Source organism: Dendropsophus ebraccatus, chromosome 7, assembly GCF_027789765.1.
Source record: "Dendropsophus ebraccatus isolate aDenEbr1 chromosome 7, aDenEbr1.pat, whole genome shotgun sequence".
Lineage (NCBI taxonomy): Eukaryota > Metazoa > Chordata > Amphibia > Anura > Hylidae > Dendropsophus > Dendropsophus ebraccatus.
Window position 1 is genome coordinate 17901941 of NC_091460.1, and position 27047 is coordinate 17928987.

General features: G+C 46.4%; 2 protein-coding genes across 3 annotated transcripts; one reads left to right on the forward strand and one right to left on the reverse strand.

Moving 5' to 3' along the window:
* Positions 1 to 310: 310 nt before the first annotated feature.
* Positions 311 to 9235, forward strand: TEX261 (testis expressed 261). The gene is made up of 6 exons (XM_069977158.1): positions 311 to 632; positions 2091 to 2170; positions 3314 to 3467; positions 4431 to 4498; positions 5650 to 5752; positions 8633 to 9235. The coding sequence occupies exons 1-6, from the start codon at positions 563 to 565 to the stop codon at positions 8746 to 8748; spliced, it is 591 nt and encodes a 196-aa protein (XP_069833259.1). The 5' UTR covers positions 311 to 562; the 3' UTR covers positions 8749 to 9235.
* Positions 9236 to 15696: 6461 nt separating this feature from the next.
* ANKRD53 (ankyrin repeat domain 53) lies at positions 15697 to 26648 on the reverse strand. 2 transcript variants are annotated; one of them, XM_069976296.1, is made up of 6 exons: positions 26439 to 26648; positions 19310 to 19466; positions 17667 to 17866; positions 16669 to 16833; positions 16453 to 16549; positions 15697 to 16381 (listed from the first exon to the last, which is right to left on the reverse strand). In XM_069976296.1, the coding sequence occupies exons 1-6, from the start codon at positions 26492 to 26494 to the stop codon at positions 15734 to 15736; spliced, it is 1323 nt and encodes a 440-aa protein (XP_069832397.1). In that variant the 5' UTR covers positions 26495 to 26648; the 3' UTR covers positions 15697 to 15733. The 2 variants fall into 2 exon arrangements, with proteins under 2 accessions (XP_069832397.1, XP_069832396.1); XM_069976295.1 differs by having other exon boundaries at positions 15697 to 16384; positions 26439 to 26647.
* Between the last annotated feature and the right edge of the window lie 399 nt (positions 26649 to 27047).

Here is a 27047-nt window from a genome sequence, read left to right on the forward strand (position 1 = left end):
CAGGGGTACAGGAGGGGTGCGGAGCCCGGAGCAGGGGTACAGGAGGGGTGCGGAGCCCGGAGCAGGGGTACAGGAGGGGTGCGGAGCCCGGATCAGGGGTACAGGAGGGGTGCGGAGCCCGGAGCAGGGCTACAGGAGGGGTGCGGAGCCCGGAGCAGGGGTACAGGAGGGGTGCGGAGCCCGGAGCAGGGGTACAGGAGGGGTGCGGAGCCCGGAGCAGGGGTACAGGAGGGGTGCGGAGCCCGGAGCAGGGGTACAGGAGGGGTGCGGAGCCCGGAGCAGGGGTACAGGAGGGGTGCGGAGCCCGGATCAGGGGTACAGGAGGGGTGCGGAGCCCGGATCAGGGGTACAGGAGGGGTGCGGAGCCCGGATCAGGGGTACAGGAGGGGTGCGGAGCCCGGATCAGGGGTACAGGAGGGGTGCGGAGCCCGGATCAGGGGTACAGGAGGGGTGCGGAGCCCGGAGCAGGGGTACAGGAGGGGTGCGGAGCCCGCTAGCAGCTGTCAGGCCTCTCTCATAGCCCGGATCAGGGGGCGCCCCCCACATCACACCCCGGCAGAAGATGTGGTTCATCTATGCACTCAGCTGGCTCTCCCTCCTCATACAGGTGGCCTTTGTCACTTTGGCGATAGGTGAGTTCTCGGTAATGTGATATCAGCGCGGTGACTGTATCATCTCCAGCGTCCAATGACCTTCACCCTGACAGATAAGAGGCTGCAGCGGCTGACTATATATAAACAACTTATTATTTTTTTATTATTTTTTTTTTAGTCTCCCACCTCCCGTTCAAACTTTTCACAGTATGGCGGTATTGGTCAGGTCTGGTATGACAGTGTTACCCAGTCACAGTGTGTCGGTATTGGTCAGGTCTGGTATGGTGGTATTATCCAGTCACATTATGGTGGTATTGGTCAGGTCTGGTGTGGCGGTGTTATCCAGTCACAGTATGGTGGTATGACAGTGTTATCCAGTTACAGTATGCCGGTATTGGTCAGGTCTGGTATGGCAGTGTTATCCAGTCACAGTATGGCGGTATTGGTCAGGTCTGGTGTGGCGGTGTTATCCAGTCACAGTATGGCGGTATTGGTCAGGTCTGGTGTGGCGGTGTTATCCAGTCACATTATGGTGGTATTGGTCAGGTCTGGTATGGCGGTGTTATCCAGTTACAGTATGCCGGTATTGGTCAGGTCTGGTGTGGCGGTGGTAAATGTGACGTCTGGAGCTATTACCTACCCAACTACCTATCCTGTGGTGAGACTCCCCTCAGACAATATGCAGACGGCTCTAATCATTGATTCATTGTGGAATTTTGTTTATGGTTTAAGCCGTTATATACCATGAAAAACGCGACTCAGACAATGTTTCTCCATGTATAGAAATGTATGTGGCCGACACCAGGCTCCCATTTCTTCCCCAGTAGTTATGAGCTGTTACCAGGATTATTGGCCATAAGCTTGTTGGTTACCGCATGACGATCTGGTTTGGCATCTGCTGCATGTGGTGTCGTACAGTAAATGTGGGAATCGATATCAGATATCAATTTGATGTCCAAAAACTAGAAAATCCTGATGCTAATTCGTGAGTGAAGATGGGGGGGCGTCTGCAGGTGTAGTGCCGGGGTAATACAGCCCTGCTGAGACCCCCAAGTGTACACCCAACCTTTGGGTAGGTGATAAGTGATTTGGTAGGACAGTCCCTTTAACTATCCGCTGCCAGTAGCCCATGTCATGTATTGTGCAGAATCATCATACATGATGGCATCCAATGAAGCGCTGACACTGTGGATGATGTAAAGCCTGCAGCTGATCCCCATATGTTATCTCCATCTCAGAGAATCATGGCGGTTCTTTGTGTATTATCTGGTATGGTAGTCATAAGTGGAGGAGCGATGTGCTGCAAGTCTGCAATCACACAATGATAATGTAATGTATCCACTCCACAGCCTTATCCAGTCCTGTGCCAGAGAGACGTCAAGTGTCTCCTAAGGGACCATCATATATAAATACTAAGGAACTGTAGAATTATTCACTCGCTCTGTGATTGACTCCTTTTTTTTTTTTTTTTAACCCCTTTCTCCTTTGTCTTTGCAGCCGCCGGCCTGTACTACCTGGCAGAGTTGATAGAAGAATACACGGTGGCCACCAGCAGGATTATAAAGTACATGATCTGGGTGAGTTCATCACATAGGTGTCACCTTCAGCACCTGACGTCAGTCCTGTCAGTCATATACATGAGGAGGGCGGCGACCTAAGATGTCTAGAGGGGGAATATCTAGTAGCATAGGTGACTGGTGTATGGTCACTGCTAGGAGACCCAGTCAGATACAGCAGCACTGAGGCTGGTTGTCCACAGTCATGATGGTGCTGGTTGTCCTCTATTCCCCTGTGTATTAGTTACTGTGGGACATATAGCCTGTTCTGGGCCTAAGAACCTTGTAAGGTTATCCTGTATTTAGCTGACAGGTTTCTTCACATAGAGACGCATATTGACTCTTCTCCTATCCGGCTTTTTTGGGACAGTTATATATTGATCGGCCTAATGTGTAAAGACATGAAGGGTCCATAAGCAAACAGTATCTACTGAGCATGAAAGATAATGTGTCCCTTATATTGTCTTTTACTGATTAGAGTCGGATGCTAGAACTTGTTCTATTCTAATATGTTTCTATTTCCTGACTTCATTTTTATTTCTCTATTTGTACATTGATATGGGGGCGGCCATATTGCCTGAGCTTTTCTTAACAGCATTTAGTGACATGCTTTATGGAAAGACTCATGGAAATAGAAGACAATAGACAGACTTTGTCCCCTTGAGATGAATGTAAAACATTACTGAGCACGCTCGGTGACCTGTAAAGAGGTCATACCACAGGGAGCTGCTATTGTCTCCTCTACCTACTGGTGTCACATGACGCTGCAATGCTGTACAGATCACTTTACAGCAGCCTCCTCTTATCGCCACAGACACAACAGGAAGTCTCAGCTTAGTTTTAGCCCCAGTGATGAGAATGAAAACTGCAACATATCAGGATTATTACATAATATAGAGAGAAAATGGAGACTTAAAAAAAAGTCACTAAAAACTCTTATGTTTAACATAAAAACATTATTTATACAATGTCATTTTCTGATGACACTGTCCCTTAACTTGTATTGATTTAGTTCCAGTATTCTACTCCAGAGCTGCATTCACAATTCTGCAGATGTCTCAGCGTTGGTGTTAGCGGACACTGCCATAGGGATGGGGCGGGCCTTAGAGCACAATATGGCTACCAGTGTTTGTTCTCTGATGGTCTGGCTCTCTTGTTTTGCAGTTCTCCACAGCCGTTCTCATCGGCCTTTACTTATTTGAGAAGTTCCCTATTGTCATGATCGGTGTGGGGCTCTTCACCAATGTCGTCTACTTTGGGCTATTACAGACGTTCCCTTTTATTATGTTGACGTCTCCCAACTTCATTCTTTCATGCGGTAAGTGCTGGGAATTATCCAGAGCGGTAGGCACTGTCTCCTCATGCTGCAAACCTGATGGAGAGGGAGGAATCAAGACCGTCAGCCATAACATTACAACCTCCTGCCTAGTATTGTGCTCCGGCCCATGGAGGCCTGGCTTCCATAGTCCTGTGGTTTACACAATGGTTAGGCAGGTGGTCGATATCACAGGGCACAAGGTCTCCAGCAGAACATTGCCCACTGCCCCCGCCATCTTGTGTTTTTCCCATAGTGCATCCTGGTGCCATCTCTCCCCCAGGTAAGTGACGCACCTAGCCGTCCACATGACGGAGAACCTGACGCATCACACCAGGCACCCTCTTTTATTGTTCCAGTTGCAATGCTCACATGACGCATAGAGGACAGCATGGGCTCTGACTGGTCTACCAGCTGCCCGGTATGATCTGACTCCTTTCTATCACAGACACCAGGGACTTTCTCAGCAGCTTGTTTTTCTGTATGATCACACCGGGCAGGCTGGTCAGTGCATCCCATATAGTGAATTTAATGTAGTTAATATAATAAATTTTTAATCAACTGGTGTCAGACATTTGTAATTTACTTCTATTGAAAAAAAAGAATGGCCAGTCTTTCAGAACTTATCAGCTGCTGTATGTCCTGCAGGAAGTGGTGTATTCCAATCTGATACAGTGCTCTCTGCTGCCACCTCTGTCCATGTCAGCAAATCCTCATAGAAAACCTCTACTGACAGGAAAGAATACAGCAATTCCTGCAGGACATACAGCAGCTGATAAGTAATGGAAGACTGGAGATTTTTTTAACCGAAGTAAGTTACAAATCTCTGACACTTTCTGCCACCAGTTGATTTGAAAGAAAAACATTTTTGGTGAACTAGCCCTTTAATGTTGTGGCTGATGGATCTGTAAGCAGTGGTCATAGAGGCGTCCACATTTTTACAACTTTTTCTTCCTTTCCTCACAGCTCTTGTGGTGCTGAACCATTACTTGGCTTTCCAGCATTTTGCAGAAGAATATTACCCATTCTCAGAGGTACGTGATCTGATGGAAACACAGTTAAAGGGGAACTATACGCAGGTTAGACTAATCTAACCTGCTGATATGTCCCTATTGCACAGGAGATGCTGAGGAGGACGGTATCTCTTACCCTCATCCTCCATGCTGTTACGGTGCAGTTACTAGTTTGCTCCATGGTCCGGTGAGACTCGGCCAGCCTGCCCCTTCTAATGATGATCAATGGAGTGGGCCAGATCAGTGACATGGGGGTGGGGCAGTGCTACTAATGGTCTTACTGGACCGTGGTGCAGAGGAGGAAGGTAAGAGACATACTTTCCTTCCTCGGCATCTTCTGTGCAATAGGGACATATCAGCAGGTTACATTCATCTAACCTGCTGACAGTTCCCCTTTAATACCCGCTTTCTATATTAAATAAGAAGATAAGAGTACAAGCTCCCCTCAGACTATTCATCGTCAGGTCATTTTGACGTTCTCATAGCTGAGCATCAGCATGCAAGCCTGACTGACACTTCATTTCCACAAGAACTTTAGGAGTCTAATTCTCGAGTGGCCTTAGAGGAGAGGTGTTCCTTTGCCATTCCTAGCCTTCAGAAAGCTGGGTATAGCCTCCTCTAGCCGCATGTCCCCGTGTATGAGGAGCGGCTGGCTGGGGATTCAACACAATCCTCTTGCTCCAGACACATAAAGCTCAGCTGCGGATTTATCACTAATCTGTCAAGGACACTGATTGCGGTAATTGGTGTGAACTCCGGGGCCCCGGTCACTGCGGCCTCGTCCCCCCTCCTCTCCTCTCAGTGATGGTAAAGACTAATGGTGGTGACACCTCCGACAACCAGACAGGAGGAAAAAGCATTAAATAACACCTGCACTAGAAAAAAGTCCTATAGGAAGCCTAATCTACATGGCTGAGTGATGGGCGGTGACATAATCCTGTGTTATCCTCCTCATCCTCAGCAATTACACAGATCTCCTGCCTTATAACCATTCATTAGCCTCATATTGTGGCCCCAGGATCTCCAGATAGAAAACTATATCACATCACCCCTATATGTCCGGTTAGGAGCTATAGATGTGACAGAGGACCCTCACCAGGGGATCCCCAGAGGTACATGGATGGACACTCCTGCTTTGTGCACCCATATTGTTGATGTCTTCTTGTCTGCAGGTTCTCGCTTACTTCACCTTCTGCCTATGGCTAGTCCCCTTTGCTTTCTTTGTATCCCTGTCTGCTGGGGAGAACGTGCTGCCATCTACGGTACCACATGGAGGTAAGGGCTTCAAGCGCATTCTGATCCTTTTTTTTTTTTTTTCCATAAATATACTCCTCTGGTGGCGGCTCGCGCCCTTCAGGAATAAGAGGATCAGGTACACTGAAATCTGACACACTGAACGTTCTTCTCTTCTCCAACAACATCTGGCCAGACAAATTTAAACTGTGTGGTGTGAGCTTAAAGGGAATCTGTCACTAGGTTTATTCTACCTTAAATGAGGGAAGCATAAACTAGTGACAGAATTACTTACATCATTTTGTTTAGCTGTTCTCCTAATATGCAGGAGAATAGGAATCTTGTCACACTCATCCCCCCCACCCTCCAGCTGCTGATTCACAGCCAACTGCCTATACATAGCATGGATAGATAACTGCCAATCAACAGTTGGTGGGCGGAGTTTTCTGCTTCTCATGAATATCCGGGACTACTGAGCTCATGCACATTGAAAGGACTCCTTATTCTCCATGTTATTCTGGAGGATGTCTCTGGATCAGCTGCACAGAACAGTGTAAGTGATACATCATTCTGTTCAGCTTCTCTGTGACTAGTTTATGCTAACCTGAAATAGGACAGTCTAAACCTGCTGACAGAGACTCTTTAACATTGGGGTTTCCAGCAGCGCACATGTACCCAATGTGCTGGAAATGCAATTTGTTTATTGGTTTTCTCGCATTTCAGAGAACGGCATGCTATACAAAAATGGAAAAACTTAAGGCTATAAACATATTTTTTTTTTGAAAAAAATCTATATTGAGTGGATGTCATTTGGCTCCTCACTGGTGATACCCAGAGTATGGCACATGGCCACTGACTAGCTGCAGCAATCACATGACATCCGCTCTTAAACAAAGAGCAGGGTGTTAATAGGAGCCTGACCAGGGATCAGAGAGTTATCTGTCATAACCGCCAGGGCCCCATAGTCTCACTGCTCTTACAGTAAAGAATCACCATATATGATGATGATGGGAGTTCCTCTATCTGCTTCTGTGCAGGTGGTGAAATCTCCTTTCTTCTAGACATAGAGGATGCTGGTTTGTTTTTTTTGCATTTAGGGGAAAAGAAAAACCAAAACATGTATTGGTGGTTCAATAGTGCACCTGCAATGAGAAATGTTAGGCATCCCTTATAGCAGTTCTGTAGTTGTGCTGCTCTTACAGTAAAGAGTCACCATCAACAGTGGTAATGGGAGTTCCTTAGTCTCCTTGCTCTTACAGTAAATAATATCCATCTATAATAATGTCGGGTATTTCATAGTCTCGCTGCTCATACAGTAAAGAATCACTATACGTGATGATTGGGAGAGTTCCTTAGTTTTCTGCTTGTACAGTAATAAATCCCTATCTGTGATAATGGTCAGGGCCCCATAGTCTTCCTGCTCTTACAGTAAAGAATCCCAGTCTGTGCTGATGGTGAAACTTTATTTCCTCTAGACCAGGGGTGTCGAACACAGTGGGCCATAATTAAAAAATTGGACAAAGTCGCAGGCCAACCATGATATTTAATGAAGAGTGCATGAGGCGTGTCTGGCACTCTCTATCCTAAAGTAATTGTCTCCACATGGTAGTTACCCAATATATCCCTCAAGCAGTAGGTAATCCCATAAGTGTACCCCATGTAGTAGCCACCCCAAATAGTGCTCCACATAACTAGCCATGCCTACTATTAAAGACCTACATAGTAGCCAGCCCTCCCAATAGTGACCCATATAGTAGCCAACACACCTAATTGTGCCCAATATAGTAGTCAGCCCCCCCCCCCAATGGTGTCTTACATAGTAACCAGCCCCCAAAAGTGTCTTACATAGTAGCCAGCCCTCCCAATAGTGTCTTACATAGTAGCCAGCCCTCCCAATAGTGACCCATATAGTAGCCAACACACCTAATTGTGCCCAATATAGTAGTCAGCCCCCCCCAATAGTGTCCCATATAGTAACCAGCCCCCAATAGTGTCTTGCATAGTAGCCAGCCCTCCCAATAGTGTCTTACATAGTAGCCAGCCCTCCCAATAGTGTCTTACATAGTAGCCAGCCCTCCCCAATAGTCTCTTATATAGTAGCCAGCCCTCCTCATAGTCTCTTATATAGTAGCCAGCCCTCCCCAATAGTCTCTTATATAGTAGCCAGCCCTCCCCAATAGTCTCTTATATAGTAGCCTGTAGCCTACGAGATTATACTATAGTCTGAATGGCCATCCGGACCACCCATATTATAATCTGCTGCAACGTCAGGAGGGACAGATTTAACAGCAATGGAAGAGCGTGGCGGGCCAAAAATAATGGCACCACGGGACAGATTTGTCCTGCGGGCCAGAGTTTGACAGGACTGCTTTAGACGTAGAGGATGCCCCCTTGTCATGGTTACAGACCTATGTGTAAAAAGGTCACTAGAAAGCACTCTAAACTGTCCGTTCATATATCTGCACATAAACCCAGGCGTGATCATGTCTGGTTGGATTACTGGGACTCTTACTTATTACTTATGTTTTACAGAGCGATTAGTGACTCACCCAAATCTACCAATACCTCTGAGACCTGGTTCACATCTCAAGTGGCATATATAAGGGTTTCAGACATATAGGAGCACAGACAGGCATGGTCTTCATTGACTTCTATGGAGCTACTATGTGTGAGTACGTTCAGGTCATTTCCTGAATGTACTTGTTTGTAGCCATTTAAGTCAATGGATCCCCTTCCTATCTGTATGGGTATAGGCCAGCATCCCACATTGACAGGTTGGTGAGGTATATATGCCACAATGGGCACATTGATAATGTGAGCTTGGCATATCTCTGTTATTGTGGCATTAGAAGGTCACTGCTGTCATCTTCCGGTACTTTCTCTCTGTTCACCCCCCCCCTATTTCTTCTTTCTTCTCCACAGATGATGTTGTCTCTAACTATTTCACCAAGGGCAAGAGAGGAAAGCGCTCCGGGATCCTGGTCATCTTCTCCTTCATAAAGGAGGCCATCCTCCCCAGCCGGCAGAAGATGTACTGAGCCCGGCGGCTGTGCCGACAACCGGTGTGGGGCCGCCATGCTGAATCACAGGAGGGAGCGGGCAGGCGGCAGCGGCCGCTGACAGAGGAGGAAGGCGCTGCCTGCAGAGACGGCGGTGCAGACTGAATGGGGGATGGGTGGGGGCCTAGCAGTGGATGGACATCTCCGGACACTTGGCCACCATCTCTCTGCGCTTCTTAGAGCTGATCAGTGGATGAACTTATTAGAGGTTATGTCTATAGGAGAGCAGTCACATGGATCATCAGCTGGTAGCCAATCAGGAGGAGTCCTAGCGATTTTTATATCATTTAGTGCCAATAGATGCCCCTTCCCCCAATGGTTCTAGGTTACCCTTGGGCTCTGCCAATATTGGAGAAGTTTTCTTTTTGTGTTTTCAGCATGGTGTCTGACAGGACTGAACACTAGGGTGAATTTTCTGCACTTGCCTGGTGCTAAATCTGTGAAATAAAGTCACTATTTCTTATTACTGCAATGAGTCTGGATGGGGGGGGGGGGGGTATACACCTTCAATAGCTGTCGGCTCATAACGATCTCCTGCCCATACACATGTATGTTGGGAAAAGCTGACTTTAGTAAAGTGTATGGGAGCCGACTATGAGAAGGTTAAAGTGACTCTGTACCCACAATCTGACCCCCAAACCACTTGTTCCTTCGGATTGCTGCTTTTAATCCAAGATCTGTCCTGGGGTCCGTTTGGCAGGTGATGCAGTTATTGTCCTAAAAGACAACTTTAAATCTAACAGCCCTGTGGCCTAGATTGTGTATGCATTAGGCTGGCACACCCCTCCGTCCCTCCTCCCCGTCCTCCTCCTCATTAGGAATGCTCCAGGCAGATTGCCTCCTATTCCCCACTTGTGTCAGCCCGGCACATGGGCTGGATCGTTAAGGCACCTGTGCAAATGTTCAGCATGTAGAAAATGTTCCAGTGGCATTCCTAATGATGAAGAGGGTGGGGAGGAGGGACGGAGGGGGTGGTGCAAAGTTAGGGCACAGATACTCCCGTTGGGCACGGGCTTCCAGTTTAAAAGTTGTTTTTTAGGACAATAACTGCATCACCTGGCGAACGGACCCCAGGACAGATCTTGGATTAAAAGCAGCTATCCGAAAGTACAAGCAGTTTTGTAGGGGTCAGATTGTGGGTACAGAGTAACTTAAGTTGATATTCCGCTCAAACATAACTTTTGATGTGTTGCTCCCCATGGTGAGACTAACAATTCCTTCCATACTGGTTGTTATCTATTCAGTCTCCTTCTTCCAGGTCTCAGCTGCTGCTTTCTGCTGAAGACATAAAAATCTGTGTGAGAGCTTTTCTCTCCGTCTCCCCCTCCTCCCCCCTCCCTTCTGAGACTGCTGATGTAAACAAGTCCCTGGCAGGCTTTATCTGCAACATTGTAGCTTGTAGTGGGGCGTTGAGATAATCACAGTGAGGTCATCAGCAACTTGACCTTAGAATCCGACAATCTGCTTGTCTGCCTGTCGCTTTTGAAGTCCATGCTGCTCTGTGCTGGGTGCCTGGAAAGGCTAGATCTAGTGATGGGAGTTTCCCAGGACTGAATCCAGCTTTTCCAGGCACCCTGATAAGCAGATTCCTGCACTAACAGTGACTCATTTATTTTGTACTTTATATTTTCTCATCTCTCGCCCTAAAGTTGCAGAAATCTTGCTGGAAAATGACGATGACCTAAAACTGGTTCCAGCTGTGATACATTGTGGCCCTTTTAGTTTCCATCTGAATGTGCATAAGGGAATAATAATGTCCAGGAGCACTCCGCTCCATAGACGACGGCTTTATCTGCAGCAGATTGATATTAACCCCTGAGAGTGCGGATGATGTGATCACCCATAAGTGATCTTCTTAGAGACAAAGCTGCATGCAAACCTTTAACCTTATGGTCACCTAGTCCCGGCCTCCTCTTGTTCATTCAGCCTCCTGGATTTCTGCTTCTTATCACAATATTTGCTTAACAAAGTCAGTTCTCCGCTCTCTGGATCTGTCCCAAATCTGTCCAAATGCGAAGCTCATTCCGGACTTTATACTTAGCGTGCCTGTCGCTTTAAAAAAAAAAAAAAACATTTGACCTGTCAATGGTTATGATTAGTTGGGGTCTTATGGTCCTTTTACACGGCGTGATAATTCGCCCAATCAGATGATTAACGATTTCAAAGTTACAATGTGTTTTTTATAAATATCAACGTTTAGACGGAACGATAAATCGTTATTGCGATCGTTTTAAGATCGCTTACGCCTATCTAACTCATAGGGTGAATCTTTGAAAGACTATTTACACAAAGCGATCTGCAAATTTTCTGAGACCGACCAACGACGATTTGAGAACAATGAACAATTTCTCGCTCATCGCTTTCTGTGTTTCCACGAGCTGATTATTGCTCAAATGCGATCGTTATTGTGAAAATTCTAACGATAATTGCTCTGTGTAAAGGGACCATAAGGGCCCTATTACACGGGACAATTTCTGTGTGAAAAATCGTTATATCATTCGAATTTAAACGATAATTGTTCTGTGTAATTGCAGGCAACGATCGAAAAATCGTTCACGTGTCTCTGATTTAGATCTGAACCGATAATAATCGTTAATCGTTCGCTGTAATTCCACATACGTTCGCTCAAGTTCCGCATTTGTTCACTAATCGATCAGTGTAATTGCACATTGTTCATTGTTTTGGTGGGATCAGATGGAATAAACGATCATAGTAACGATCGTAACTAACAACCATTGTTCTGTGTAATATGGTGAACCATTTCAGGTTAGCAATAAACAATCTCATTTGCGATTATTTATCGTTAGTCGTTAATCGTTAAAAAATCGTTCTGTGTAATAGGACCCTAAGGGGGAAATTAATTAAACTTGCACCCATGGTGTACACGAGGGAGAAGGCGCAGGTACACTCCTTCTACCTGCCCTATGCCAGCGGCATCCTCTGCTATCCTGATGGGCTGCAAGGGGGGGCACAGCAAGGCAGGGAAGAGACGTGGAGTCGGAGCTAGCTTTGGATGGAGTCGGAGTTGGAGTCGGGAAAAAAATGTACCGACTCCAGCTTTAAAAAAATGTAGAATTTAATTTTTATATGAATTTTACAAGTTTTGCGCATGAATATATATTAGGAGCAAGATTGTAATATGACACTGGCCCTATTAGATAAGGGTGGTCGGGGAATATATCAGTAATAGGACACTGGCCCTATTACATAAGGGTGGTCGGGGAATATATCAGTAATAGGACACTGGCCCTATTACATAAGGGTGGTCGGGAAATATATCAGTAATAGGACACTGGCCCTATTACATAAGGGTTGTCAGGGAATATATCAGTAATAGGACACTGGCCCTATTACATAAGGGTGGTCGGGGAATATATCAGTAATAGGACACTGGCCCTATTACATAAGGGTGGTCGGGGAATATATCAGTAATATGACACTGGCCCTATTACATAAGGGTGGTCGGGGAATATATCAGTAATAGGACACTGGCCCTATTACATAAGGGTGGTCGGGGGATATATCAGTAATAGGACACTGGCCCTATTACATAAGGGTGGTCGGGGAATATATCAGTAATAGGACACTGGCCCTATTACATAAGGGGGGTCGGGGAATATATCAGCAATAGGACACTGGCCCTATTACATAAGGGTGGTCGGGGAATATATCAGTAATAGGACACTGGCCCTATTACATAAGGGTGGTCGGGGAATATATCAGTAATAGGACACTGGTCCTATTACATAAGGATGGTCAGGGAATATATCAGTAATAGGACACTGGCCCTATTACATAAGGGTGGTCATGGAAAAGTTGTCAGTCCTGTTTGGCAGTTTGTTTCTGAGCTGGAAGAGTCCATTGTGTGGGGGGAGATCTGTGCTGTTCTCTTCCTGGATGCTGGATGACTGTATAGGAGCAGCAGTGTAATATGACGATATCCTGTGTAATATAGAGGAGGAGGAGACATAAGTAGTGTAGCAGTAACCTCTGTCCTCAGTGTGGGGTTTTCTCTCTGGGAGAAGATTGTGTGTTTTCCTTCTGTGTTTTATGGCTGCAGCTGTGTGTATGTGTGCACGTGCTATGGCTGCAGCAGGCTGTGTGTGCTATGACTGCAGCAGTCTGTGTGTATGTGTGCACGTGCTATGGCTGCAGTAGGCTGTGTGTGCTATGACTGCAGCAGGCTGTGTGTGCTATGACTGCCAGCAGTCTGTGTGTATGTGTGCACGTGCTATGGCTGCAGCAGGCTGTGTGTGTGCTATGACTGCAGCAGGCTGTGTGTGCTATGACTGCAGCAGTCTGTGTGTATGTGTGCACGTGCTATGGCTGCAGCAGGCTGTGTGTGTGCTATGACTGCAGCAGGCTGTGTGTGCTATGACTGCAGCAGTCTGTGTGTATGTGTGCACGTGCTATGGCTGCAGTAGGCTGTGTGTGTGCTATGACTGCAGCAGGCTGTGTGTATGTGTGCTATGACTGCAGCAGTCTGTGTGTATGTGTGCACGTGCTATGGCTGCAGCAGGCTGTGTGTGTGCTATGACTGCAGCAGGCTGTGTGTATGTGCTATGACTGCAGCAGGCTGTGTGTATGTGTGCTATGACTGCAGCAGTCTGTGTGTATGTGTGCACGTGCTATGGCTGCAGCAGGCTGTGTGTGTGCTATGACTGCAGCAGGCTGTGTGTATGTGCTATGACTGCAGCAGGCTGTGTGTATGTGTGCTATGACTGCAGCAGGCTGTGTGTATGTGTGCTATGACTGCAGCAGGCTGTGTGTATGTGTGCTATGACTGCAGCAGGCTGTGTGTATGTGTGCTATGACTGCAGCAGGCTGTGTGTATGTGTGCTATGACTGCAGCAGGCTGTGTGTATGTGTGCTATGACTGCAGCAGGCTGTGTGTATGTGTGCTATGGCTGCAGCAGGCTGTGTGTATGTGTGCTATGGCTGCAGCAGGCTGTGTGTGTGCTATGGCTGCAGCAGGCTGTGTGTGTGCTATGGCTGCAGTAGGCTGTGTGTATGCTATGGCTGCAGCAGGCTGTGTGTGTGTGTGTGCACTATGGCTGCAGCAGGCTGTGTGTATGTGTGCTATGGCCTCAGCAAACCGAGTGTGTGTGTGTGTGTTATGCGCTATGGCTGCAGCAAGCTGTGTAGGTGCGTGCTATTGTGTGCCCCCACAGTGACGTTCTATATCTGTGTGACTGGCTGCATCCACTGCACACACAGGAGAAGCTGCTTAATATACAGTATTCCTTTATTCCCTCAGAAGTCGCCCCAGGATCATGTAGGACATTAGGGAGAAGCTGCTGAGCCAGTGTGATAAATAACTGGTATATGACCGGCCATTTATGAAGGAGCAGGAGTCGGAGTCGGTCTTACCGACTCCACAGCCCTGGTGGCCTCCTCCTGTGCCTGATTTATCCTCATATGTTGCACATTCTGCACCAGGCACAGTGCCTGCCATGTTTAGTGGTGTGCACCTCTTAGTAAATCTGTTGGGAGGGGGGAATGGCTTGCTCATCTGCCAGTCTTCATACATGTGTTCAAACCCTGACCAATCACTAGAATAAAACGAGAGTGAAGCATGTGCCGAGTGCTTCTCTCCCCACTCATAGACACTTACATTAGGAGCCTGCCTTGGTGGAGAGAATGCACCCAACACTGACCAGTCTGGGTTATAGTGACGGGGCCTGTTTAATGATGATTGATAGATCCAGTGAACCAGTAGATTCATGTTCAGAAAAATCTTACTTTAGATTTTGCACATTTTTTTTTTGTTTCCCAGGGCTAATGCCGACACGTACAGCCGTGCGCCCCTTACACATCCATTTATATTCGTCAGGTTTGTCATACAAGATGGCCGCCCCTTAGAAGGTTACAGAAGGTATAGGGGTTGTAATTTACTTCTATTTTTAAAAATCTTAAGTCTTCCAGTACTTATCAGAAGCTGTACGTCCTGCAGGAAGTGGTGTATTCTCTCCAGTCTGACACAGTGCTCTCTGCTGCCACCTCTGTCCATGTCAGGACACCGTGAGAGGTTAGTTGGGGGAAAGATCATAAGCAATGTGAGAAAATATTATTTAACTGAAAGAGTAGTAGATACCTGGAACAAACTTCCAGCAGGGGTGGTTGGTAAATCTACAATAACAGAATTTAAACACGCCTGGGATAAACATATATCTATCCTAAGATAAAAAGAAAGAAAATACTAAAAGGGCAGACTAGATGGACCCAGATTTTTCTGCCGACAATCTTCTATGTTTCTATGCCAGGAACTGTCCAGAGCAGGAGAGGTTTTCTATGGGGATTTGCTGCTGCTCTGGACAGTTCCTGTTATGGACAGAGGTGGCAGCAGAGAGCACTATCACACTGGACAGTATACACCACTTCCTAATAATTATGGGAAGATTTGAGATTTTTAAATAAAAGAAAATTACAAATCTATATAACTTTCTGACACCAGTTGATTTTAAAGGAAAAGATTTTTGCCGGAGTACCCCTTTAATCAGAATTACCCTTGAGCAGGTGCCATTCTCTATTCTTCAACACAATGCTTATCTTGCAGCCTTAAAGTCGGATGATCCCAATGACTTTGGCTGGTTCGGCTGACTGTTTGAAGTGTACAGCAGCCTTGTGACTCTCCACGATAGATGATGATGGTCGAGAGAAGTGCTGGACTTGTACTGTGTGACTCTATTGTTCTAGAAGAGAGAAAATGGCTCCTCCCCATAGAGGAAACCTGCTGAACGTGTGTATGTGTGTGTATATATATATATATATATATATATATATACATATATGGATGTCGAGAGAGACGGTTGTCGGCTGATCGAATCTATGACCACCCTTAGACTCTTTGTTCAGAAGAATTGTGTTCCCCAACAATTATCTAGAGTTAAAGAAAACGACTTGTTCTCTTGGGTACAAGGCTTTAGATTTTTTTTTTTTTTGGGATATTTTACCTTCCTCGGCTCTAGGAAACTGGCTGTGGGGCCACCTCTCTAAGTGACTTCTGGGCCAGCTCTCTATATGACTTCCGGAACTTGGAGTCCAGGTCTCGCCTTAAGTGGAAGGAGATCTCTGAAGCCGGCTTTAGTAGGGGTTGTTGCTTTCTCGCTACATCGAAAACGTGATCGGCCTTGAAGTCTTTGGGAGTCTTGATCCGGTCCTGAGGACCTCTCTTAGGGAACAGGCTCCTCTCGATGACGTCATATGGCAGGTTTGGTGGAGAGAAGACTTGACCTTGTAGAGTCTGGATTTGCAGTTGCCCCCGTTCATCCTTAGTGAGTATTACCCTACAGCTAATGCCCTTCTTAGTGGCATCTTGGTTTATACCCTGCCAGAGCGCCGGTATTCGACTAATGTATAAGCTGGGAGGTCTATGAGGGTTGGTACTGGCATTCCAGGCCTTGGTTGCTGACCTCCTGCCACTCTCGTCGTCTCCTCTCTCGTTGGGTGAGAAGTCTTCTTTGGTACTTTCCTTCGTTATTCTCTTTTTCACCTTCCTTGAAGGAATTCTCCTCTGACTTGAGGACGTACGCTCCTGAGCCGGCACAGACGTTTTTTTCAACTCCAACCTGACCATGTTCAACTTGTCCGTCACGTTCTTGGTTTGTGGAACCTTCTGGAGGAAAGAATGATGTTATTGAGGATTGGAGATGGTGTGTGAGCTCCAGTCTCTGATGATCTCACCTCCAGCTCCTCGATGTCTTGTATGACTTTCTCCATCTTGTTCACCTCCTGGGCATAGTCCTCCTTGTCTCTCTTCCACATAGCGCTGCGGAGGTACCTACAGAGAAGAAGGATGGCCATTGCAGAGGGACTGTGGACAACTACTGTGGCTAATCTTCAGTATGTGGCTGTGTATCTAAGCCCGTCATGTGTGACTCCTATAAGATCAGAACTTACCTTGCAGAAGATCGGCGGCACCACAGATGACACAGGTCAATGGGTTTGTTACCCTGCGAGTCCTCAGCGTGGACGTCAGCTCCGGCCTCCACCAGCACCGCTATGCAATCCTCCAGACCCTCACTGGCGGCCCGGTGCAGGGGGGTGCTCAGGTTCTTGCTTCTTCTAAATAGATGCAAAACATGTATCTACATAGTATAAGCCTCAGCTGCTGCAGAACCTCCTCATATACACCTCAGCTGCTGCAGAACCTCCTCATATACACCTCAGCTGCTGCAGAACCTCCTCATATACACCTCAGCTGCTGCAGAACCTCATCCTACACCTCAGCTGCTGCAGAACCTCCTCCTACACCTCAGCTGCTGCAGAACCTCCTCCTACACCTCAGCTGCTGCCGAAGCTCATCATACACAGCTGCTGCCGAAGCTCATCCTACACCTCAGCTTCTGCAGAACCTCATCATACACCTCAGCTGCTGCAGAACCTCATCCTACACCTCAGCTGCTGCAGAACCTCATCATACACTTCAGCTGCTGCAGAACCTCATCCTACACCTCAGCTTCTGCAGAACCTCATCCTACACCTCAGCTGCTGCAGAACCTCCTCATACACCTCAGATGCTGCAGAACCTCATCCTACACCTCAGCTGCTGCAGAACCTCATCATACTCCTCAGCTTCTGCAGAACCTCCTCATACACCTCAGCTGCTGCAGAACCTCATCATACACTTCAGCTGCTGCAGAACCTCATCCTACACCTCAGCTGCTGCAGAACCTCATCATACACCTCAGCTGCTGCAGAACCTCATCCTACACCTCAGCTGCTGCAGAACCTCCTCATACACCTCAGCTGCTGCAGAACCTCCTCATACACCTCAGCTGCTGCAGAACCTCATCCTACACCTCAGCTGCTGCAGAACCTCATCCTACACCTCAGCTGCTGCAGAACCTCATCATACACCTCAGCCCCCTTACATTCTCCTCTCGGTGGTGACTTACACGTTGACATCTGCTCCTCGCTGCAGCAGGTACCGCAGACATGGCATTACCCGGCGCCCGCTCTTCTGGTTTATCACCAGGTGCAGCGCCCTCCATCCATACACACTGGGCACATTGACATCCATGCGGTAGTCCTCCAGCAGTAGTTTTAGGCACTGGAGGCGGCTGTGTACGGCCGCCATGTGCAGTGCAGTAAATCCCTGTGGAGAGAGTCCATCAGAGGTCAGTCAGACTGTGAGCTCCCGGCACCATCACATTCTGATATCACAGGCCCTGACTATTCGCCACTCTCATGGGTGAGGCCTTAGTGGGTATTACTGCAGCCATTAGGATCCATGGGGGAGATTTATCAAACATGGTGTAAAGTGAAACTGGCCCAGTCGCCCCTAGCAACCAATCAGATTCCACCTTTCATTCCTCACAGGCTCTTTGGAAAATGAAAGGTGGAATCTGATTGGTTGCTAGGGGCGACTGAGCCAGTTTCACTTTACACCATGTTTGATAAATCTCCCCCATTATATCTGTATAGTTACACGTCTATAGAACCTGGCTTCCTCCTGCTCTGCCTGTGTATCGGTCTTCACTGTGATTCCAGTATTGTATTCATGAACCAGGGAGCTCAGGATGTGTAGCAAATAGAACAACAAGGATGATAAGGAAAGTAAATACAATACTTAAAGGTATATGTGCATTTCCCAGTTAAAGGGGTTGTTCCCCCATTTATTTTTTCTTTCAAATCAACTGGTGTCAGAAAGATATGTAGATTTCTAATTTACTTCCATTAAAAAATCTCCAGTCTTCCAGTTCTTATCAGCTTCTGTATGTCCTGCAGGAAGTGGTGTATTATTTCCAGACTGGAGAGCAAAACAGGTTTTCTATGGGGATTTGCTGCTACTCTGTACAGTTCCTGACATGGAGAGAGGTGGCAGCAGAGAGCACTGTGTCAGACTGGAGAGAATACACTGCTTCCTGCAGGACATACAGCAGCTGATAAGTACTGAAAGACTGGGGATTTTTAAATAGAAGTAAATTACAAATCTCTGGCACTTTCTGGCACCAGCTGATTTGAAAGATTTTTTTTTGTGAACAACCCCTTTAAAAGCTACATGGCCATTGTAATGAAATTGTCACGTCACAGGAGTGACATCACCCCCTACCATGATGTCACAGGTGCCATGATGACATCATAGTGGAACAGTACAATGATACTGATACAAGTCAGGTACCTTAGTGTCCCATGGCATCACTAGTAGATGTACGGGTAGTGAGGCCATTGATCTGAGGTAATACATATTTCCATCTCATGATGCAAAGCCTGCTGGGACTTGTAGTGCGACAATTCCGTTCCATGGACTCAGTATCTCTCTAAGCGGCTCCATATTGTGAATATTAAATCAATGATCCCTAATTGAATTAATTCCATCAGCTTCCTGTGAAGTGGCCGTGGCTTCGTGTAGGTGTGAGGCCTTGTCCCCAATCATATAATGTAACAGGGACAGATGGCTGCGGATTAGCGGGGCGGAGCGGATTATACCAGATTTACTGCCTGCAATCCGCAGCATTTAATATTGTCTGGAGGTGGGAGGACGGAGCCCCCCGTGTTATGTAATGGTCCTAGTGTAGGCTGAAGAGCTGACACTTACGTATCGATCGGCCTGCTGACAGCCTGACGTCCTCATACACAGCTGTAACCAGTCCGCGTTCCCGATGGAGGCTGCCATTAACTGGTCCCTGGCTACGGTCATGGTCTCTCTGAGGGTCTCCTGGGGTTCAGGGAGTCGGGGGGTCTCTGTGGTTTTTCTACAATACATGAGGAAGATTGATGTGTATATGTGATGCTGCACTGCCGGCTGTGGCCACTAGATGGCTCTGCTGCAGCAAGAATATAAGAACTGCTGGCAGGAAGTAAAGTCAGTGTGTGGTGAGGACCACATGGAGGGCGAGGAGAACCCCCTGAAATCACACTCTATGTCATGGGTCTCCAAACTGCGGCCCTCCAGCTGTTGGAAAACTACATTTCCCATCATGCCTGGACAGCCAAATCCAAAGCTTTAGCTGTCCAGGCATGATGGGAGTTGTGGTTTTGCAACAGCTGAAGGGCCGCAGTTTGGACACCCATTCTTTATGTGGTAGGCCCAGGCAGGCTCCCAGGTGACCAGGAAGTACTGTAGTATCTGGGGACCAGTGGAATGGCCTATTGGAATATGGCGGCCATATTTGTGAAGACTGCTCTCAGTAGTGAGCAATGTAAAGGGGACGGCGGCCATGTTTCTATAGACTGAGGAGGGGGCAATGCCAGATATGTACCGTGAGGGTGCCCATACATCCTGGAAACATTGTTGTATCCTGAGGAGCTTACAATCTATCCCGGCACTGCGATGTAGAGCTGAGCCGCTGAGCAGGAGTCATCGCGTGGGCCCACTAATGTTCTATAGATAGTTTCATTAAATAATTCCCCTGTAATCCCTCCGCAGAGCCTAGTACAGCCGGAGATTACCGGGGTCGGCAGGGGGTCAGCTCTGTTTACACTCAGCTTCATGGATCCCATCACACAGATCACTGGTATATGTGAGGAGGCCGAGGGGCTGATGTCTGAGGGGTGACTAACTACACCATGTGATGGCAGCAATTATTAAATACACACCTTCCTATAATCCGGCACTGGTTACAGTAACCTTCCTATAATCCGGCACCGGTTACAGTAACATTCCTATATTCCGGCACTTCTTACAGTAACATTCCTATAATCCGGCACCGGTTACAGTAACATTCCTATAATCCGGCACCGGATACAGTAACATTCCTATAATCCGGCACCGGATACAGTAACATTCCTATAATCCGGCACCGGTTACAGTAACATCCCTATAATCCGGCACTGGTTACAGTAACATTATTATAATCCGGAATTGGTTACAGTAACATTCGTATAATCCGGCACTGGTTACAGTAACATCCCTATAATCCGGCACCGGTTACAGTAACATCCCTATAATCCGGCACTTCTTACAGTAACATTCCTATAATCCGGCACTGGTTACAGTAACATTCCTATAATCCGACACCGGTTAGAGTAACATTCCTATAATCCGGCACTGGTTACAGTAACATTCCTATAATCCGGTACCAGTTACAGTAACATTCCTATATTCCGGCACTTCTTACAGTAACATTCCTATAATCCGGCACCAGTTACAGTAATATTCCTATAATCCGGCACTGGTTACAGTAACATTCCTATAATCCGACACCGGTTAGAGTAACATTCCTATATTCCGGCACTTCTTACAGTAACATTCCTATAATCCGACACTGGTTACAGTAACATTCCTATAATCCGGCACCGGTTACAGTAACATTCCTATAATCCGGCACCGGTTACAGTAACATTCCTATAATCCGGCACCAGTTACAGTAACATTCCTATAATCCGGCACCAGTTACAGTAACATTCCTATAATCCGGCACCGGATACAGTAACATTCCTATAATCCGGCACCGGTTACAGTAACATCCCTATAATCCGACACTGGTTACAGTAACATTTCTATAATCCGGCACCGGTTACAGTAACATTCCTATAATCCGGCACTGGTTACAGTAACATTCCTATAATCCAGCACTGGTTACAGTAACATCCCTATAATCCGGCACCGGTTACAGTAACATTCCTATAATCCGACACCGGTTACAGTAACATTCCTATAATCCGGCACTGGTTACAGTAACATTCCTATAATCCGGCACTGGTTACAGTAACATTATTATAATCCGGCACTGGTTACAGTAACATTCCTATAATCCGGCACCGGTTACAGTAACATTCCTATAATCCAGCACTGGTTACAGTGACATTCGTATAATCCGACACTGGTTACAGTAACATCCCTATAATCCGCCAATGGTTACAGTAACATTCCTATAATCCGACACTGGTTACAGTAACATTCCTATAATCCGGCACCGGTTACAGTAACATCCCTATAATCCGGCACCAGTTACAGTAACATTATTATAATCCGACAACGGTTACAGTAACATCCCTATAATCCGGCAATGGTTACAGTAGCATTCCTATAATCCGGCACCAGTTAGAGTAACATTCCTATAATCCGGCAACGGTTACAGTAACATTCCTATAATCCGGCACCGGTTACAGTAACATTCCTATAATCCAACACTGGTTACAGTAACATTCCTATAATCCGACACCAGTTACAGTAACATTCCTATAATCCGGCACTGGTTACAGTAACATTCCTATAATCCGGTACCAGTTACAGTAACATTATTATAATCCGACACTGGTTACAGTAACATTCCTATAATCCGGCACCGGTTACAGTAACATCCCTATAATCCGGCACTGGTTACAGTAACATCCCTATAATCCGGCACCGGTTACAGTAACATCCCTATAATCCGGCACTTCTTACAGTAACATTCCTATAATCCGGCACTGGTTACAGTAACATTCCTATAATCCGACACCGGTTAGAGTAACATTCCTATAATCCGGCACTGGTTACAGTAACATTCCTATAATCCGACACCAGTTACAGTAACATCCCTATAATCCGGCACTGGTTACAGTAACATCCCTATAATCCGGCACCGGTTACAGTAACATCCCTATAATCCGGCACTTCTTACAGTAACATTCCTATAATCCGACACCGGTTAGAGTAACATTCCTATAATCCGGCACTGGTTACAGTAACATTCCTATAATCCGGTACCGGTTACAGTAACATTCCTATAATCCGGCACCGGTTACAGTAACATTCCTATAATCCGACACCGGTTACAGTAACATTCCTATAATCCGACACTGGTTACAGTAACATTCCTATAATCCGACACTGGTTACAGTAACATTCCTATAATCCGACACTGGTTACAGTAACATTCCTATAATCCGGCACCGGTTACAGTAACATTCCTATAATCCGGCACTGGTTACAGTAACATTCCTATAATCCGGCACCAGTTACAGTAACATTCCTATAATCCGGCATCGGTTACAGTAACATTCCTATAATCCGGCACCAGTTACAGTAACATTCCTATAATCCGGCACCAGTTACAGTAACATTCCTATAATCCGGCACCGGATACAGTAACATTCCTATAATCCGGCACCGGTTACAGTAACATCCCTATAATCCGACACTGGTTACAGTAACATTTCTATAATCCGGCACCGGTTACAGTAACATTCCTATAATCCGACACCGGTTACAGTAACATTCCTATAATCCGGCACCGGTTACAGTAACATTCCTATAATCCGGCACTGGTTACAGTAACATTCCTATAATCCAGCACTGGTTACAGTAACATTCCTATAATCCGACACCGGTTACAGTAACATTCCTATAATCCGGCACTGGTTACAGTAACATTCCTATAATCCAGCACTGGTTACAGTGACATTCGTATAATCCGACACTGGTTACAGTAACATCCCTATAATCCGCCAATGGTTACAGTAACATTCCTATAATCCGACACTGGTTACAGTAACATTCCTATAATCCGGCACCGGTTACAGTAACATCCCTATAATCCGGCACCAGTTACAGTAACATTATTATAATCCGACACCGGTTACAGTAACATCCCTATAATCCGGCAATGGTTACAGTAGCATTCCTATAATCCGGCACCAGTTAGAGTAACATTCCTAAAATCCGGCAACGGTTACAGTAACATTCCTATAATCCGGCACCGGTTACAGTAACATTCCTATAATCCAACACTGGTTACAGTAACATTCCTATAATCCGGCAATGGTTACAGTAACATTCCTATAATCCGACACTGGTTACAGTAACATTCCTATAATCCGACACCAGTTACAGTAACATTCCTATAATCCGGCACTGGTTACAGTAACATTCCTATAATCCAACACTGGTTACAGTAACATTCCTATAATCCGGCAATGGTTACAGTAACATTCCTATAATCCGACACTGGTTACAGTAACATTCCTATAATCCGACACCAGTTACAGTAACATTCCTATAATCCGGCACTGGTTACAGTAACATTCCTATAATCCGGTACCAGTTACAGTAACATTCCTATAATCCGGCACCGGTTACAGTAACATTATTATAATCCGACACTGGTTACAGTAACATTCCTATAATCCGGCACCGGTTACAGTAACATCCCTATAATCCGGCACCGGTTACAGTAACATCCCTATAAACCGACACTGGTTACAGTAACATCCCTATAATCCGGCACCGGTTACAGTAACATCCCTATAATCCGGCAATGGTTACAGTAACATTCCTATAATCTGGCACTGGTTACAGTAACATTCCTATAATCCGGCACTGGTTACAGTAACATTCCTATAATCCGGCACCGGTTACAGTAACATTCCTATAATCCGGCACTGGTTACAGTAACATTCCTATAATCTGGCACCAGTTACAGTAACATTCCTATAATCCGGCACCGGTTACAGTAATATTCCTATAATCCGGCACTGGTTACAGTAACATTCCTATAATCCGGCACTGGTTACAGTAACATTCCTATAATCCGACACTAGTTACAGTAACATTCCTATAATCCGGCACCGGTTACAGTAACATTCCTATAATCCGACACTGGTTACAGTAACATTCCTATAATCCGGCACCGGTTACAGTAACATTCCTATAATCCGGCACTGGTTACAGTAACATTCCTATAATCTGGCACCAGTTACAGTAATATTCCTATAATCCGGCACCGGTTACAGTAATATTCCTATAATCCGGCACTGGTTACAGTAACATTCCTATAATCCGGCACTGGTTACAGTAACATTCCTATAATCCGGCACTGGTTACAGTAACATTCCTATAATCTGGCACCAGTTACAGTAATATTCCTATAATCCGGCACTGGTTACAGTAACATTCCTATAATCCGGCACTGGTTACAGTAACATTCCTATAATCCGGCACCAGTTACAGTAACATTCCTATAATCCGGCACTGGTTACAGTAACATTCCTATAATCCGGCACTGGTTACAGTAATATTCCTATAATCCGGCACTGGTTAGTGATTGTTGATGAGTTCAGTCCACTATAGTGTGATAAATCTGGTGCCCTGCACACGCACTGTACACACACACACACACACACACACTGTACACACACACACTGTACACACACACACACACACTGTACACACACACACACTGTACACACACACTGTCACACACACACACACACACTGTACACACACTGTACATACACACACATACTGTACACACACACACACACTGTACACACACACACACACACTGTACACACACACACACACACACTGTACACACACACACACACACACTGTACACACACACACACACACACACTGTACACACACACTGTACACACACACACACACTGTACACACACACTGTACACACACACTGTACACACACACACACACTGTACACACACACACACTGTACACACACACTGTACACACACACACACACTGTACACATACTGCACAAACACACAGTACACGCACACTGTACACACACACTGTACACACGCACGCGCACACACACTGCACACACACACACACACACATACTGTACGTACACACACACACACACACACACTGCACAACACACACTGTACACACACACATTGTACACACACACTGTACACACACACTGTACACACACACTGCACACACACACACTGTACACACACACACTGTACACACACACACTGTACACACACACTGTACACACACGCACACACACACTCTGTACACACACACTGTACACACACACACACACACACACACTGTACACACACACACTACACACACACACACACTGTACACACACACACACTGTACACACACACACACTGTACACACACACTGTACACAAACACACACTGTACACACACACTGTACACACACACACACTGTACACACACACACACACACACTGTACACACACACACACACTGCACAAACACACAGTACACGCACACACTGCACAAACACACAGTACACACACACTGTACACACACACACACACTGTACACACGCACGCGCACACACACTGCACACACACACACACACACATACTGTACGTACACACACACACTGCACAACACACACTGTACACACACACATTGTACACACACACTGTACACACACGCACACACTGTACACACACACTGTACACACACACTGTACACACACACTGCACACACTCTGTACACACACACACACTGTACACACACACACACACACTGTACACACACACACTGTACACACACACTGTACACACACACACACACTCTGTACACACACACACTGTACACACACACACACGCACTGTACACACACACACTGTACACACACACACTGTACACACACTGTACACACACACACACGCACGGTACACACACACACTGTACACACACACACACACACTGTACGTACACACACACTGTACACACACAAACACTGCACAACACACACTGTACACACACTGTACACACACGCCCACTGGACACACACACACTGCACAACACACACTGTACACACACACACTGTACACACACTGTACACACACGCCCACTGGACACACACACACTGTACACACACACACACACTCTGTACACACACACACTGTACACACACACGCACTGTACACACACACACTGTACACACAAACACTGTACAAACACACACACACACACACTGTACACACGTACACACACACACTTACCCCTCAGACATGGCGTCAGTGCGCTGTTCCCTTAGGGTTAGTATATTTTTTATCATCCATATCCAGCAGTGACAGATCGGGACCTGAGTGACGGCCGAGCCCCGGGGTGTGACAGCAACACAGTCACCAGGCAACAGGTAGAATAACTCCAGAGGAGGGAGCGAGGGATGATGGGTAACTGCTGGTGCACACAGGTGTGTCAGGTAATCACAGTCTACAATCACAAATCTCCACACCTGTATAATACAGCCAGTATATACCATGTATGGAGCAGGCTCAGCTGTATAATACAGCCAGTATATACCATGTATGGAGCAGGCTCTGCTGTATAATACAGCCAGTATATACCATGTATGAAGCAGGCTCAGCTGTATAATACAGCCAGTATATACCATGTATGGAGCAGGCTGAGCTGTATAATACAGCCAGTATATACCATGTATGGAGCAGGCTCTGCTGTATAATACAGCCAGTATATACCAGGTATGGAGCAGGCTCAGATGTATAACACGGCCAGTATATACCATGTATGGAGCAGGCTCTGCTGTATAATACAGCCAGTATATACCATGTATGGAGCAGGCTCTGCTGTATAATACAGCCAGTATA

What these genes read in the sequence shown, in the direction of transcription:
- TEX261 (XM_069977158.1), top strand. Translation starts at nt 563, where the DNA reads ATGTGGTTCATCTATGCACTCAGCTGGCTCTCCCTCCTCATACAGGTG. An exon ending in TTATAAAGTACATGATCTGG is followed by an intron (nt 2,171 to 3,313) that starts GTGAGTTCATCA and finishes CTTGTTTTGCAG; the next exon opens with TTCTCCACAGCCGTTCTCAT. An exon ending in CAACTTCATTCTTTCATGCG is followed by an intron (nt 3,468 to 4,430) that starts GTAAGTGCTGGG and finishes CTTTCCTCACAG; the next exon opens with CTCTTGTGGTGCTGAACCAT.
- ANKRD53 (XM_069976295.1), bottom strand. Translation starts at nt 26,494, where the DNA reads ATGATAAAAAATATACTAACCCTAAGGGAACAGCGCACTGACGCCATG. An exon ending in ACTGACGCCATGTCTGAGGG is followed by an intron (nt 19,467 to 26,438) that starts GTAAGTGTGTGT and finishes CATGTATTGTAG; the next exon opens with AAAAACCACAGAGACCCCCC. An exon ending in GTCAGCAGGCCGATCGATAC is followed by an intron (nt 17,867 to 19,309) that starts GTAAGTGTCAGC and finishes CTCTCTCCACAG; the next exon opens with GGATTTACTGCACTGCACAT.